The 14,141-nt window shown below is 47.0% G+C and overlaps 1 protein-coding gene across 2 annotated transcripts in view; it reads right to left on the reverse strand.

The window, feature by feature from the left end:
- Window positions 1-12,626, reverse strand: part of LOC135379110 (zinc finger protein 492-like) — a 47,115-nt gene extending 34,489 nt beyond the window's left edge. Inside the window, exons 1-3 of one of the 2 annotated variants that reach the window (XM_064612366.1) lie at window positions 12,463-12,626; window positions 10,010-10,112; window positions 7,552-7,654 (exon numbers count right to left, since the gene is read on the reverse strand). In XM_064612366.1, the coding sequence (XP_064468436.1) occupies window positions 7,552-7,608 (57 nt within the window). In that variant the 5' untranslated portion in view covers window positions 7,609-7,654; window positions 10,010-10,112; window positions 12,463-12,626. The remainder of the gene's footprint in view (window positions 1-7,551; window positions 7,655-10,009; window positions 10,113-12,462) is intronic. The other variant, XM_064612365.1, reaches the window with a different exon arrangement.
- Between the last annotated feature and the right edge of the window lie 1,515 nt (window positions 12,627-14,141).

Here is a 14,141-nt window from a genome sequence, read left to right on the forward strand (position 1 = left end):
TGTGCTCGCTGATTGGTTCAGAGAAATGTCGTCTGCTACTCGGCTGTTCGGGGCCCTGAAAAACCATTGCTCCTGGCTCGGGCACGATCTGGCTGCTCCTTCTATCCTCCAAGTCTCCGGAGGAACTGGTGAAACTAGTTTACGGCGGCAAAGGGACAGGGCGCTGACCCCCACTAATCAGCGAAGCAGAATGCGTGGACCCTATAACATCATCTGTGACGTGGCATCATACCTTCTCCTTCTCGTTACACCCGGAGTGGCGAGGTAAGGGTGGACGTGCGGAGCGACGTTTATGCGAGTTTTCTTTTTCTGGCAAACAAATTGTACGCATCAAAACCCTTCGTGCTACCCGGTAAACTGACACGCACGCTTACATCGGACGTCTTAATCAATTTTTTTTTTTTTATGGCCGTCTGTAGGCCTTTAAGCGACTGAGTAAAAGTAGTGTCTGTGTACCTGTACCTGGTTACCTTTTATGTATGAGGGCAGTACAAAAAGTAACGCAAAAGTGGTCATAACTTCTTTGGTAAGTGATGTATATATAGGGCCTGACTTTTTTGGTTTTTATTTTTGGCCAAATTCAGGGGGTAAATATCGAGTGATATTTTTCATTTGAAAATTCGGGTGTATTCGGGTTAAATCCCATTACGGCATATTCTGTCGTCAAGAATTCGGGTGTATTCGGGTGATTTTTTTTTGTTTAATAAAAATTTGTCTTAACATGGAACTAATGTTTAGCAATGTTATCAAACTTTATTTTAATGCACGCTTATGAGTGTGCCACGCGACCCGGATGTTTTCGAGTAGATTCGGGTTAAACCCAAATTTTACAGATTTCGTTCGGGGGGTAAATATCGGGCGGATACGGGTTTAACCCTAAAAAGTCAGGCCCTATATATATATCGTTCAAAATGCACGTGTAGCTGGAGTGACTCTTCCTATATTTACAGGTGTTGCGAAACCTTTTGCTTCCTTGCGTGTGAATAATGAATTCCAATCAGAAGCGACGTGATGTCATTGAGTTCTTGATGAAGGAGGGGTGCAGGACATCCACAAAAAGGCTACAGGATGTCTACTGGGATGACACCATTGACAGAAGCAACAACAGGTGGACAAAGAAGTTTAGGGAACGGAAAATCAGCAGAGCTGTGCGAATAGCATGTCTATGAGTAGGCATACTTATGGACTTGGCGGACTATGGACTATGTTGGACTACTTATGGACTATGGACATGGATACTTATGGCATGCCATCGCGAGTCGAATTCGAGTGTTTTACTTGCATTGCGAAACGAATCCGAATAATTTATTCAGACGGCGAACAGAATTCGAATTATCAGAAAAAAAAAAACTATTCTAATAATTTCAAATACCTCACGGTGAAATATTTTGTGGTGTTGTGCTCACTCCATAATGTTCTGCTCCAAACTTGTGAGCTGGTTCACCCAGCATATAATATAGTGATATAATATAAAGTGATGTAATATATGTGTGATGTAATATAATATAATATAGGGTCCCTGTGTGTAGTGTATGGTAGACTGCATCAGTGGGATGAACTGCGCTGAGAGTTAATCAACGTGGTCCATACAGCCTCCTTTGTGTTCATCATCTATTTTTTATATTTATACTGTGAATGTCCTGAGTTTTTTTTTTAGAAGATGCACATATTTTCACCTATTACTGAACATAACTCCGAAAGTTGGGAGTACATTTTTACAATGTTGACCATGAGCTCACAGAAGTTGTAGACTTTATAGTGACAAAACATTGTAAACAGTGTAAAGCAGGCTTCACCTAACACTCGAGCGTAATGATGTGAAGCCGACTTGAAGGATGGCAACAGGGAAACCTTGCTTCGGTACCAATCGAAAAATATTTAAAAATTTCAAATACTCAAAATGGGTTGCAAATAGTGTTCGAACACCATCAGATATTCGATTCGCAAAATTTGGAATATTCGGACAGCTCTAGAAATCACTGCGAAATCAGAAATCTAATCTCAGACACGAGTCAGGAGGGGGTCTTCGTCAAGAACTCAATGAGAGCACGTTGCTTGGAATCCATAATTCACCTGCCAGGAAGGAAAACATTGTGCAACACCTGTACATAGAATAAGAGCCCATCAAACCACATGTGCAATTTCAATTATCTATATTCGTTAATAAGGAAGTTATGATCACACTCTTACATAGCACCGTATCATAGGTACATGGTATAGTACGACAAGTACAGCACTCTCATGAGAAGTCTCACATGAAGGGTCGTGGCTAATGAGTTGTATGATCAATATTACGGGTGAGTATTAAACAAGATTACAGAGAACGTGATCAACACTGGGACGGAACTCATGGACACGGAAAAATTTATGTGGACTCGTTCATGATGAAATAAATGTAAATGTAGTTATGTTGTTCGGTAGTTACGTATGAATGCAACATACATACAGGGTGTCCCAGAAAATGTGTCATTGAATTTTAATAAAAAAATTACGTTACCTAGGTCACATGCACATCTTCATGCATTTGAGTAAATTTGGCACGCTCTTCATGTTGGTGGGGAAAAAAAAGTGACCTCTACTTGGCAAATTTCAGAGTTCACTTCACAAAAATTTACATAATTAAACTTAAGTTACATGACATGCACATCAGGGGGCGGCGAAACCATAGTAAGAACAAATGCCGTTGACCGCTCGATTCTGGGTGGCGTAGTTTTTTTAAAATTAGAATTCGAAGACATGTTTTCTGGGACACCCTGTATAAGCTTGTCTGCAATGCTGTCCCTACACAATAGAGCAGTCAGTTACTATGTACAGCCATATGGATATATCTGTTATGCTGAAGTACGTGCACCCATGCATTGAAGGGACTTCATCACTGGCATGGCATGTCTGGCAGTCCCATATAGATATCACACAAAAATTATGACTAGAGCCTCAAGTTTTAAGGTTTTACCCGATTCTTCCCCGAACTGAAGGTCGACCCTTTAGGGTGGAACCCGATTTTCACCCGGCAAATTGCCGGAATGCACCAACTTACTTGTTTGGTGGCAAATGCAGTTTACATCACCGTCTGTACCGAACCAGTTGTCAGTTTGAGTAACTGAGCACGGTGTCTCCAGAATTTAGAGTAGAATTTTTAGAAGTTTAGAATTTTTCCACCCGTATTCGCGTGAACTGAGAGCACACGTTTATTTAGCCAATTGCTGCCCCCCCCTCCGGAATTAAAAAAAAAATATTTCCCGAAAAACTTCCGGCTCTAATGACGACCAAACGCTACCACCAATTAACAAGCACTCTGTATCTTCCAACATCAATGAATTTGGCTCGCAATTGAGCCTCTGTATGCAGTAAGGGGATAAGTCGGAAAAATCCCAAACCGAGAGAAAACTGGGAGTGAATATTTGGTAAAGTAACTGCAGATGAGTTTCCGCGAATAACGCAAATGCAAAATGCGTAACACATATGCACGTGTCAACTCTACATGCATGTCCCTTTAGCATCGTTTCTGGCTCTGTGTGACTTAGCAGAAATTGGACAAAACCCAGGAACATGATATATCCCCTTTCTACATATAACACAGCACGCACAGGATTTTCATGCAGGAAAAAAAAAGTTTTTATGAGTCCGACTTTCATGGTGACGCCAGGATGGGCGAAGTGACCTTTGTGCAGTGGAGCAGCCTAGATCGTGATTATCGTGCTGCCGAGCGAGCACAATAATGAAAATGATGTTCTGTAGGGCCAGCAAGATATGACTTATTAGCAGTGATGGCCACTAACTACTTCTACAGTAGTTTAACTATAACTACTAACTACTTAGTGATTGAGTAGTTTAACTAGTAGCTCAACTACTTTTCAGGTGAGTAGTTTAAACTACTTTTTTAATACTGCAATGTAGTTTAACAACATCTATAACTACTTAACGTTGTCCACCAACACCAATCCCTTAGTGTTCTTGGACACCTAAATATGAATCACGAGCAATAATAAATTTTGGCTCAAGCCATTGCTACAATCGTCAAATACAAAGCTTGCGGCTGGATTCTTTCTGTGCCTACACGATAAACTAAATTACAGAATTATTTCCCAGCAAATGAGGCTCCACTAGACAAGCATTTAAAAGTGAAGCTTTAGTACACATGCACGACAGTTGCTCTGCACCTCAATTCTCATTAAAGTAGTAGCTCAAGGCAAAAGTCGGAAGCAAAATCGTGCCGTAAAGCTTGCGGCAAAATCGGAAGTAGTTGGCGCCTTCAGTAACCTAACTACTGTAATTAACTACTTAAAACAGTAGTTCAACTAGTAGTTGCCACTACTTTTCTGCAAGTAGTTGCTAACTACTTTTTAACTACAACCAAGTAGTTTAACTAGTAGTTTAACTACATGTAGTTAACTACTGGCCATCACTGCTTATTAGCATAGTGCACTCGTTTTTCCGACTACAGCGCTCAGTAGCACTGCTGACACGGTCACATGAGGTAGGGATTCTGGCTGTCCATCCCATTGACATGCATGAACTTTGGTCAATTTGAATTTCGAGTCAACAAATTGCAATACAGTCCTAAGTTTTCTTTGACAGGTACATGCTGGTATGTGGATGTCGTTGCAACAAAAATACTAAAAAGGGGATAGTTCGACTTATCCGCTTATTGCATACGGAGGTTCAACTGAGGCGGTATAATAAGAAAAACCACACCACGAATAGCATGCATGCGAAGTTGCAATTTCTCGGTTGCAATTTAGCGCTTGTCCTACGTGGTTTGTTCCCTCACACTTTTGCCTGTCTGCGCACATTTTTCGTCTTACTACGCTACCTCTCCAAACAGCCCAATGCTCCACACGCTTCGACTCAATGCAAAATCTCGCAACGTGTTTTATTTGGGAAAGTAGATTTGCAAACGCACACGCACACTGTGAAACTGAAATGTTTGTTTGGCTATGACGTAGCCCATTTGAAATCGTCTGCTGCGATTGGCTCAAGCAGACGACGGAGTGACTCAGTATGTCAACGTAAGTGAAGGAGGCACAGGAAACACGAATGCGGGTATTTTTACTCAGTCAGACTCAACACCTCCTTTCCCCTCTGTCACCGCATGGTCGCGTGGAGTCTTGGTGCCGTCTGCTTTGACGAATCGCGCCACAGATGATCTCAACCAGAGAGACCCTGCAACTACGGCTTGTTTCCACGGCAACTGTCTCTAAAAGTGCAGTTGCGACGGGAAGGAGTACAATGTGCCTGTCACATGGGCACTACTCAATCATCATCTAAGTCAATGGTGATTGGAAGTGCAAGCAGTGCCACGAAGTGTGCAGCTCGACAACCGGTCAAGGTGCATGGGATATCGTGCCACTTGAGAGAAGTTGACGCGTTAGACGCTTGGTGGCGCTACGTGCACTTTTAATGGCCGTTGGTTCCAATTATGATTGAAGACTGCCCGTGCGACAGGGGTACTACCGTGTATTCAAACGAGCGACATCCTCACGGAATATTCCAATGGAAGAAAAAGCGAAAACACTGCTTACAGAGCTGAAGTTCCGTCCCATGTGGGCATTCACACATTGCGGAATATCGGGAGTGGCGTACTGCGCGCTTAGCAGATGACACTTAGCAGATGACGCCGTCAGCGTGTTTTCCTGTCGTCTGCCACCGAATATCTGTGGCTGTGTAGCAGGATATTCCCCACGGTTAGCAGTGTACGCGAAGACACGATGTTGAGCGCTCGCGCCCACGCGACAGCAGAAAGCTATGGCGCTTTTCGCATCTTCCGCTTCTGGGGGAATGTCGCTCGTTTGAATACACAGTCGGTGACATGTCCAGGTATCTTGGGGGGGTCTTCTATTGGTGAAAACATGGTGGCTCCACATAACTTGACAGGAAAAAAATATTAAAAGATGTTTAAAGGTTATATATTAAGAAAGATAGATAATATTATAATATTAAAAGATAAAAAAAAAATGTTAAAAGTTGTACATTTCGTTTTCCGAGTTCGTTGTTGCTGTAAGTCAGCAGTCAGGTACTCTCCGAGTACTGATGACATTTTGTGTCAGGTCTTGATGATGATGCTCGTACAGGCATTCAAATGTGCAACTTACAAATTCTGTTGTCTTGTCAAGTTACGTTGAGCTGGTGTATTCCACCAATACGAGAACATGTCGCCTCGCTTTTGGCCCGTCAGCCATTGAACCTCCGTATGCAATAAGCGGATAAGTCGACTTATCCTCTTTTTACTATTTTTGTTGCGACGGCATCTACATACCAGTATGCACCTGCCAATGAAAACTTGGAACCTTATTGCGATTTGTTGGCCCGCTACAGCATGGTAAAAAACGGGAAATGCATGCGTGTCAATGGGACGGACAATCAGATCAGGCCCCTTTTCTCTTTTGGGGGATTTTTCGACTTATCCCCTTATTGCATACAGGATGGTTCAATGGACCTTTTCCATATTCGCGTACAGCAGGCAGTACAGCAATTACGAACACAATGCGCTATCAGAGATATCTTATTTTCACAGTTCCAATTACTTCAGCGCGTGGGCGGGCCAAGCGTAAACGACGAAATTTTGCCTCAGCCCCCCATCAAAACACGCACACAAAAAGCCTGGGCTACCCGTGATAACTTTTTGGCACAGTGCCAATCACTTCTGCGCGTGGTCGGGCTAAGCCTAACCGACGAAATTTTGCAACAGTTGCCTTACCCCCCAAAAAAAACACGCCGTAAACACGACAAGCCTGCGCTATCAGCGATATCATATTTTCACAGTTCGAATCAGTCCAACGCGTGATCGGGCTAAGCCTAAACGACGAAATTTTGCCACAGCCCCCATCAAAACACGCACACAAAAAGCCTGGGCTACCCGTGATAACTTTTTGGCACAGTGCCAATCACTTCTGCGCGTGGTCGGGCTAAGCCTAACCGACGAAATTTTGCAACAGTTGCCGTACCCCCCCCCCCCCAAAAAAAAAAAACACGCCGTAAACACGACAAGCCTGCGCTATCAGCGATATCATATTTTCACAGTTCGAATCAGTCCAACGCGTGATCGGGCTAAGCCTAAACGACGAAATTTTGCCGCAGCCCCGGCGTCCAAGCACGCAGTAAACTCGAAAAGCCTGCGCTATCCGCGATATCTTTTCGTTTCACAGTTCCAAGCACTTCTCGCGTGGCCCCTTCCCTCCCTGGCATGCATGAAAAATATAAACACTGTGCTTTCCGCCATTGCTAACACCACATCTCTAATCACGCGCCCAGGCACTCGAGCTAAGCCCCTTTTTTTATCGGGAAAACCCGCCGGCTGCATCCCTCTCAGACACGCGTCGTCAATATGAATACTCCGGGCTTGGAGCCATTGCTAACACCACTCTCTAATCACGCGCCCTGGTTCAGCCTATTTTTTTTTTCAAGAAAACCCACCGCCCGCTCCCCTCCCAGAAAGCCGTCGTAAATATGAACACTCTCCGCCATTGCTAACACCACATCTCTAATCACGAATACGTTCTAACGAAGGATCTCTAACGACGCCCGCCATAAATATGAACACGAGACACTTACCGAGCCAACACGCCACACGTAGCAGGTCATCCTCCTTCTGAACACTCCTCTGGGCATTAGTCCACGTCTGTGAACTAGGGTTCCGTCTCTCGTCAAAAGATGCCTGGGAAAGAAAGGAACAATCAGACGTATTCCTAGCTGTGTGTCCAACGTTAACGTACGCAGTGGGGTCGGCTTCTAATTCTAAACGACGAAATCTGGCCGAAGTCCCCTCTTCAAAACACGTACGCGAAAAACCTGGGCTACCCTCGATATCTTTTTGGCACAGTGCCAATCACTTCAGCGCGTGGTCGGGCTAAGCCTAACCGACGAAATTTTGCAAAAGCAGCCATACCCCCCCCCCCCCCCAAACACGCAGCAAACACGAAAAGCCTGCGCTATCCGCGACATCTTTTCTTTTTACAGTTCCAATCACTCTCGCGTTGACCCGTCCCTCCCTGGCATGCGTGTAAAATATGAACACTCTCCGCCATTGCTAACACCACATCTCTAATCACGCGCCCTGGTTCAGCCTATTTTTCGGAAAAACCCGCGGGCTGTCCCCCTCCCAGGCACGCGTCCTAAATATGAAGACACATGGGAAAGAAAGGAACAATCAGACGTATTCCTAGCTGTGTGTCCAAGGTTAACGTACGCAGTGGGGTCGGCTTCTAACTCAACTACGCGGGCGACGTCGACAATTCAATGAAATTTCCTTGCACTATATCACTGGTAACGCAATCCACTTGCCGCCATACTTAGAGTAGCAGAGAAATCATTATTAACACGCTGTTTCCTTTACAGAAAAGAGCTAAGCAGGCCAGTAACATGCACCACAAGAATTGATTCATCGCCATAGCCTACACCCCCTGTCTACACTGGCTCACGTGTGCATTGGAATGATAGCAATCTGTCCGACACATCAACACACGCATTAAACATGAACAGAATGCACTCACCGCAATAGAGTCATAATTACCGCGGAAATTGAATGTACAGCACGGCGCTAGGAATAACGAACGGTGGACGGGAAACACTGCACCTGGCCCGACCGCCTCTTCCAGCCCCAATTCTCCGGAGCAACTGGCGATAACTGGTTTCCGCGGCAAAGGGAGAGGGCGCTCACCACCACCGACAAGCAAATCACTTCCGTTTCCCTGGTGACTGGGGTTGTTGCGAGCGCCTCCACACGGGAGAGATGGCGATCCGATAACCCCGCGTCGTCCGCTAGCTCCAAATGCATCGACGGGGCAGCGCTTTCCACGTTTTGCGGGGAGGAATGGAAATTCAGCGCTAGCAGACGAAGCGTGGTTATCGGATCGCCATCTCTCCCGTGTGGTGCCGCTAGCAGCCCAGCCGCCACCAAGGGAACGGAATGACGCGAAGGCAGTACAGCAATTACGAACACAATGCGCTATCAGAGATATCTTATTTTCACAGTTCCAATTACTTCAGCGCGTGGGCGGGCCAAGCGTAAACGACGAAATTTTGCCTCAGCCCCCCATCAAAACACGCACACAAAAAGCCTGGGCTACCCGTGATAACTTTTTGGCACAGTGCCAATCACTTCTGCGCGTGGTCGGGCTAAGCCTAACCGACGAAATTTTGCAACAGTTGCCTTACCCCCCCAAAAAAAACACGCCGTAAACACGACAAGCCTGCGCTATCAGCGATATCATATTTTCACAGTTCGAATCAGTCCAACGCGTGATCGGGCTAAGCCTAAACGACGAAATTTTGCCACAGCCCCCATCAAAACACGCACACAAAAAGCCTGGGCTACCCGTGATAACTTTTTGGCACAGTGCCAATCACTTCTGCGCGTGGTCGGGCTAAGCCTAACCGACGAAATTTTGCAACAGTTGCCGTACCCCCCCCCCCCCCCAAAAAAAAAAACACGCCGTAAACACGACAAGCCTGCGCTATCAGCGATATCATATTTTCACAGTTCGAATCAGTCCAACGCGTGATCGGGCTAAGCCTAAACGACGAAATTTTGCCGCAGCCCCGGCGTCCAAGCACGCAGTAAACTCGAAAAGCCTGCGCTATCCGCGATATCTTTTCGTTTCACAGTTCCAAGCACTTCTCGCGTGGCCCCTTCCCTCCCTGGCATGCATGAAAAATATAAACACTGTGCTTTCCGCCATTGCTAACACCACATCTCTAATCACGCGCCCAGGCACTCGAGCTAAGCCCCTTTTTTTATCGGGAAAACCCGCCGGCTGCATCCCTCTCAGACACGCGTCGTCAATATGAATACTCCGGGCTTGGAGCCATTGCTAACACCACTCTCTAATCACGCGCCCTGGTTCAGCCTATTTTTTTTTTCAAGAAAACCCACCGCCCGCTCCCCTCCCAGAAAGCCGTCGTAAATATGAACACTCTCCGCCATTGCTAACACCACATCTCTAATCACGAATACGTTCTAACGAAGGATCTCTAACGACGCCCGCCATAAATATGAACACGAGACACTTACCGAGCCAACACGCCACACGTAGCAGGTCATCCTCCTTCTGAACACTCCTCTGGGCATTAGTCCACGTCTGTGAACTAGGGTTCCGTCTCTCGTCAAAAGATGCCTGGGAAAGAAAGGAACAATCAGACGTATTCCTAGCTGTGTGTCCAACGTTAACGTACGCAGTGGGGTCGGCTTCTAATTCTAAACGACGAAATCTGGCCGAAGTCCCCTCTTCAAAACACGTACGCGAAAAACCTGGGCTACCCTCGATATCTTTTTGGCACAGTGCCAATCACTTCAGCGCGTGGTCGGGCTAAGCCTAACCGACGAAATTTTGCAAAAGCAGCCATACCCCCCCCCCCCCCCAAACACGCAGCAAACACGAAAAGCCTGCGCTATCCGCGACATCTTTTCTTTTTACAGTTCCAATCACTCTCGCGTTGACCCGTCCCTCCCTGGCATGCGTGTAAAATATGAACACTCTCCGCCATTGCTAACACCACATCTCTAATCACGCGCCCTGGTTCAGCCTATTTTTCGGAAAAACCCGCGGGCTGTCCCCCTCCCAGGCACGCGTCCTAAATATGAAGACACATGGGAAAGAAAGGAACAATCAGACGTATTCCTAGCTGTGTGTCCAAGGTTAACGTACGCAGTGGGGTCGGCTTCTAACTCAACTACGCGGGCGACGTCGACAATTCAATGAAATTTCCTTGCACTATATCACTGGTAACGCAATCCACTTGCCGCCATACTTAGAGTAGCAGAGAAATCATTATTAACACGCTGTTTCCTTTACAGAAAAGAGCTAAGCAGGCCAGTAACATGCACCACAAGAATTGATTCATCGCCATAGCCTACACCCCCTGTCTACACTGGCTCACGTGTGCATTGGAATGATAGCAATCTGTCCGACACATCAACACACGCATTAAACATGAACAGAATGCACTCACCGCAATAGAGTCATAATTACCGCGGAAATTGAATGTACAGCACGGCGCTAGGAATAACGAACGGTGGACGGGAAACACTGCACCTGGCCCGACCGCCTCTTCCAGCCCCAATTCTCCGGAGCAACTGGCGATAACTGGTTTCCGCGGCAAAGGGAGAGGGCGCTCACCACCACCGACAAGCAAATCACTTCCGTTTCCCTGGTGACTGGGGTTGTTGCGAGCGCCTCCACACGGGAGAGATGGCGATCCGATAACCCCGCGTCGTCCGCTAGCTCCAAATGCATCGACGGGGCAGCGCTTTCCACGTTTTGCGGGGAGGAATGGAAATTCAGCGCTAGCAGACGAAGCGTGGTTATCGGATCGCCATCTCTCCCGTGTGGTGCCGCTAGCAGCCCAGCCGCCACCAAGGGAACGGAATGACGCGAAGGCAGTACAGCAATTACGAACACAATGCGCTATCAGAGATATCTTATTTTCACAGTTCCAATTACTTCAGCGCGTGGGCGGGCCAAGCGTAAACGACGAAATTTTGCCTCAGCCCCCCATCAAAACACGCACACAAAAAGCCTGGGCTACCCGTGATAACTTTTTGGCACAGTGCCAATCACTTCTGCGCGTGGTCGGGCTAAGCCTAACCGACGAAATTTTGCAACAGTTGCCTTACCCCCCAAAAAAAAACACGCCGTAAACACGACAAGCCTGCGCTATCAGCGATATCATATTTTCACAGTTCGAATCAGTCCAACGCGTGATCGGGCTAAGCCTAAACGACGAAATTTTGCCACAGCCCCCATCAAAACACGCACACAAAAAGCCTGGGCTACCCGTGATAACTTTTTGGCACAGTGCCAATCACTTCTGCGCGTGGTCGGGCTAAGCCTAACCGACGAAATTTTGCAACAGTTGCCGTACCCCCCCCCCCAAAAAAAAAAACACGCCGTAAACACGACAAGCCTGCGCTATCAGCGATATCATATTTTCACAGTTCGAATCAGTCCAACGCGTGATCGGGCTAAGCCTAAACGACGAAATTTTGCCGCAGCCCCGGCGTCCAAGCACGCAGTAAACTCGAAAAGCCTGCGCTATCCGCGATATCTTTTCGTTTCACAGTTCCAAGCACTTCTCGCGTGGCCCCTTCCCTCCCTGGCATGCATGAAAAATATAAACACTGTGCTTTCCGCCATTGCTAACACCACATCTCTAATCACGCGCCCAGGCACTCGAGCTAAGCCCCTTTTTTTATCGGGAAAACCCGCCGGCTGCATCCCTCTCAGACACGCGTCGTCAATATGAATACTCCGGGCTTGGAGCCATTGCTAACACCACTCTCTAATCACGCGCCCTGGTTCAGCCTATTTTTTTTTCAAGAAAACCCACCGCCCGCTCCCCTCCCAGAAAGCCGTCGTAAATATGAACACTCTCCGCCATTGCTAACACCACATCTCTAATCACGAATACGTTCTAACGAAGGATCTCTAACGACGCCCGCCATAAATATGAACACGAGACACTTACCGAGCCAACACGCCACACGTAGCAGGTCATCCTCCTTCTGAACACTCCTCTGGGCATTAGTCCACGTCTGTGAACTAGGGTTCCGTCTCTCGTCAAAAGATGCCTGGGAAAGAAAGGAACAATCAGACGTATTCCTAGCTGTGTGTCCAACGTTAACGTACGCAGTGGGGTCGGCTTCTAATTCTAAACGACGAAATCTGGCCGAAGTCCCCTCTTCAAAACACGTACGCGAAAAACCTGGGCTACCCTCGATATCTTTTTGGCACAGTGCCAATCACTTCAGCGCGTGGTCGGGCTAAGCCTAACCGACGAAATTTTGCAAAAGCAGCCATACCCCCCCCCCCCCCAAACACGCAGCAAACACGAAAAGCCTGCGCTATCCGCGACATCTTTTCTTTTTACAGTTCCAATCACTCTCGCGTTGACCCGTCCCTCCCTGGCATGCGTGTAAAATATGAACACTCTCCGCCATTGCTAACACCACATCTCTAATCACGCGCCCTGGTTCAGCCTATTTTTCGGAAAAACCCGCGGGCTGTCCCCCTCCCAGGCACGCGTCCTAAATATGAAGACACATGGGAAAGAAAGGAACAATCAGACGTATTCCTAGCTGTGTGTCCAAGGTTAACGTACGCAGTGGGGTCGGCTTCTAACTCAACTACGCGGGCGACGTCGACAATTCAATGAAATTTCCTTGCACTATATCACTGGTAACGCAATCCACTTGCCGCCATACTTAGAGTAGCAGAGAAATCATTATTAACACGCTGTTTCCTTTACAGAAAAGAGCTAAGCAGGCCAGTAACATGCACCACAAGAATTGATTCATCGCCATAGCCTACACCCCCTGTCTACACTGGCTCACGTGTGCATTGGAATGATAGCAATCTGTCCGACACATCAACACACGCATTAAACATGAACAGAATGCACTCACCGCAATAGAGTCATAATTACCGCGGAAATTGAATGTACAGCACGGCAAGGTTTTTTCTTCCACGCACATTCACACAAGCAGCGTTCCCTAGAATGTTCCAGCGGAAGATACGGAAAATGTATTTCTGTGCTCTTCCAGCCGTGGGGCACATACCGCGGCTCAGCTACACAATATTTTGTAGCAGACGACAAAGCCAATGGTGTCGTCTGCTACTTGCATAGTAGTGGAACTTCCGCCCAGCAGTTTTTTTCTTCCACGCACATTCACACAAGCAGCGTTCCCCAGAATGTTCCAGCGGAAGATACGAAAAATGTATTTCTGTGCTCTTCCAGCCGTGGGGCACATACCGCGGCTCAGCTACACAATATTTTGTAGCAGACGACAAAGCCAATGGTGTCGTCTGCTACTTGCATAGTAGTGGAACTCCTGCCAGAAGTCTCAAAGCAAATATTTTCCTTTCTTGTTTGGTAACGAGCAGGTTAATAGTGCATATAGAACGCTAGTATGCCGCGTTTCACGCATCGTTCTGGGCTGCGCTCGCCGGATCTGCCTTGTGTGGGCGCGGCCATATTTCCCATGATGATGATGATGATGATGATATAATCGAATCGTAAAATGAGCTCGAAATATAGCTTGAGAGCACCAAGAGCTTCAGGAAGAGAGTCTGGAGTCGCTTCAGGGAAGATTTAGCGGCATTACAAAACGATATGCCTGTTTCCAAATGGGAGAGTCTCTTTGCCGG

Source organism: Ornithodoros turicata, chromosome 1 (assembly GCF_037126465.1).
Source record: "Ornithodoros turicata isolate Travis chromosome 1, ASM3712646v1, whole genome shotgun sequence".
In the NCBI taxonomy this organism is placed as follows: Eukaryota; Metazoa; Arthropoda; class Arachnida; order Ixodida; family Argasidae; genus Ornithodoros; species Ornithodoros turicata.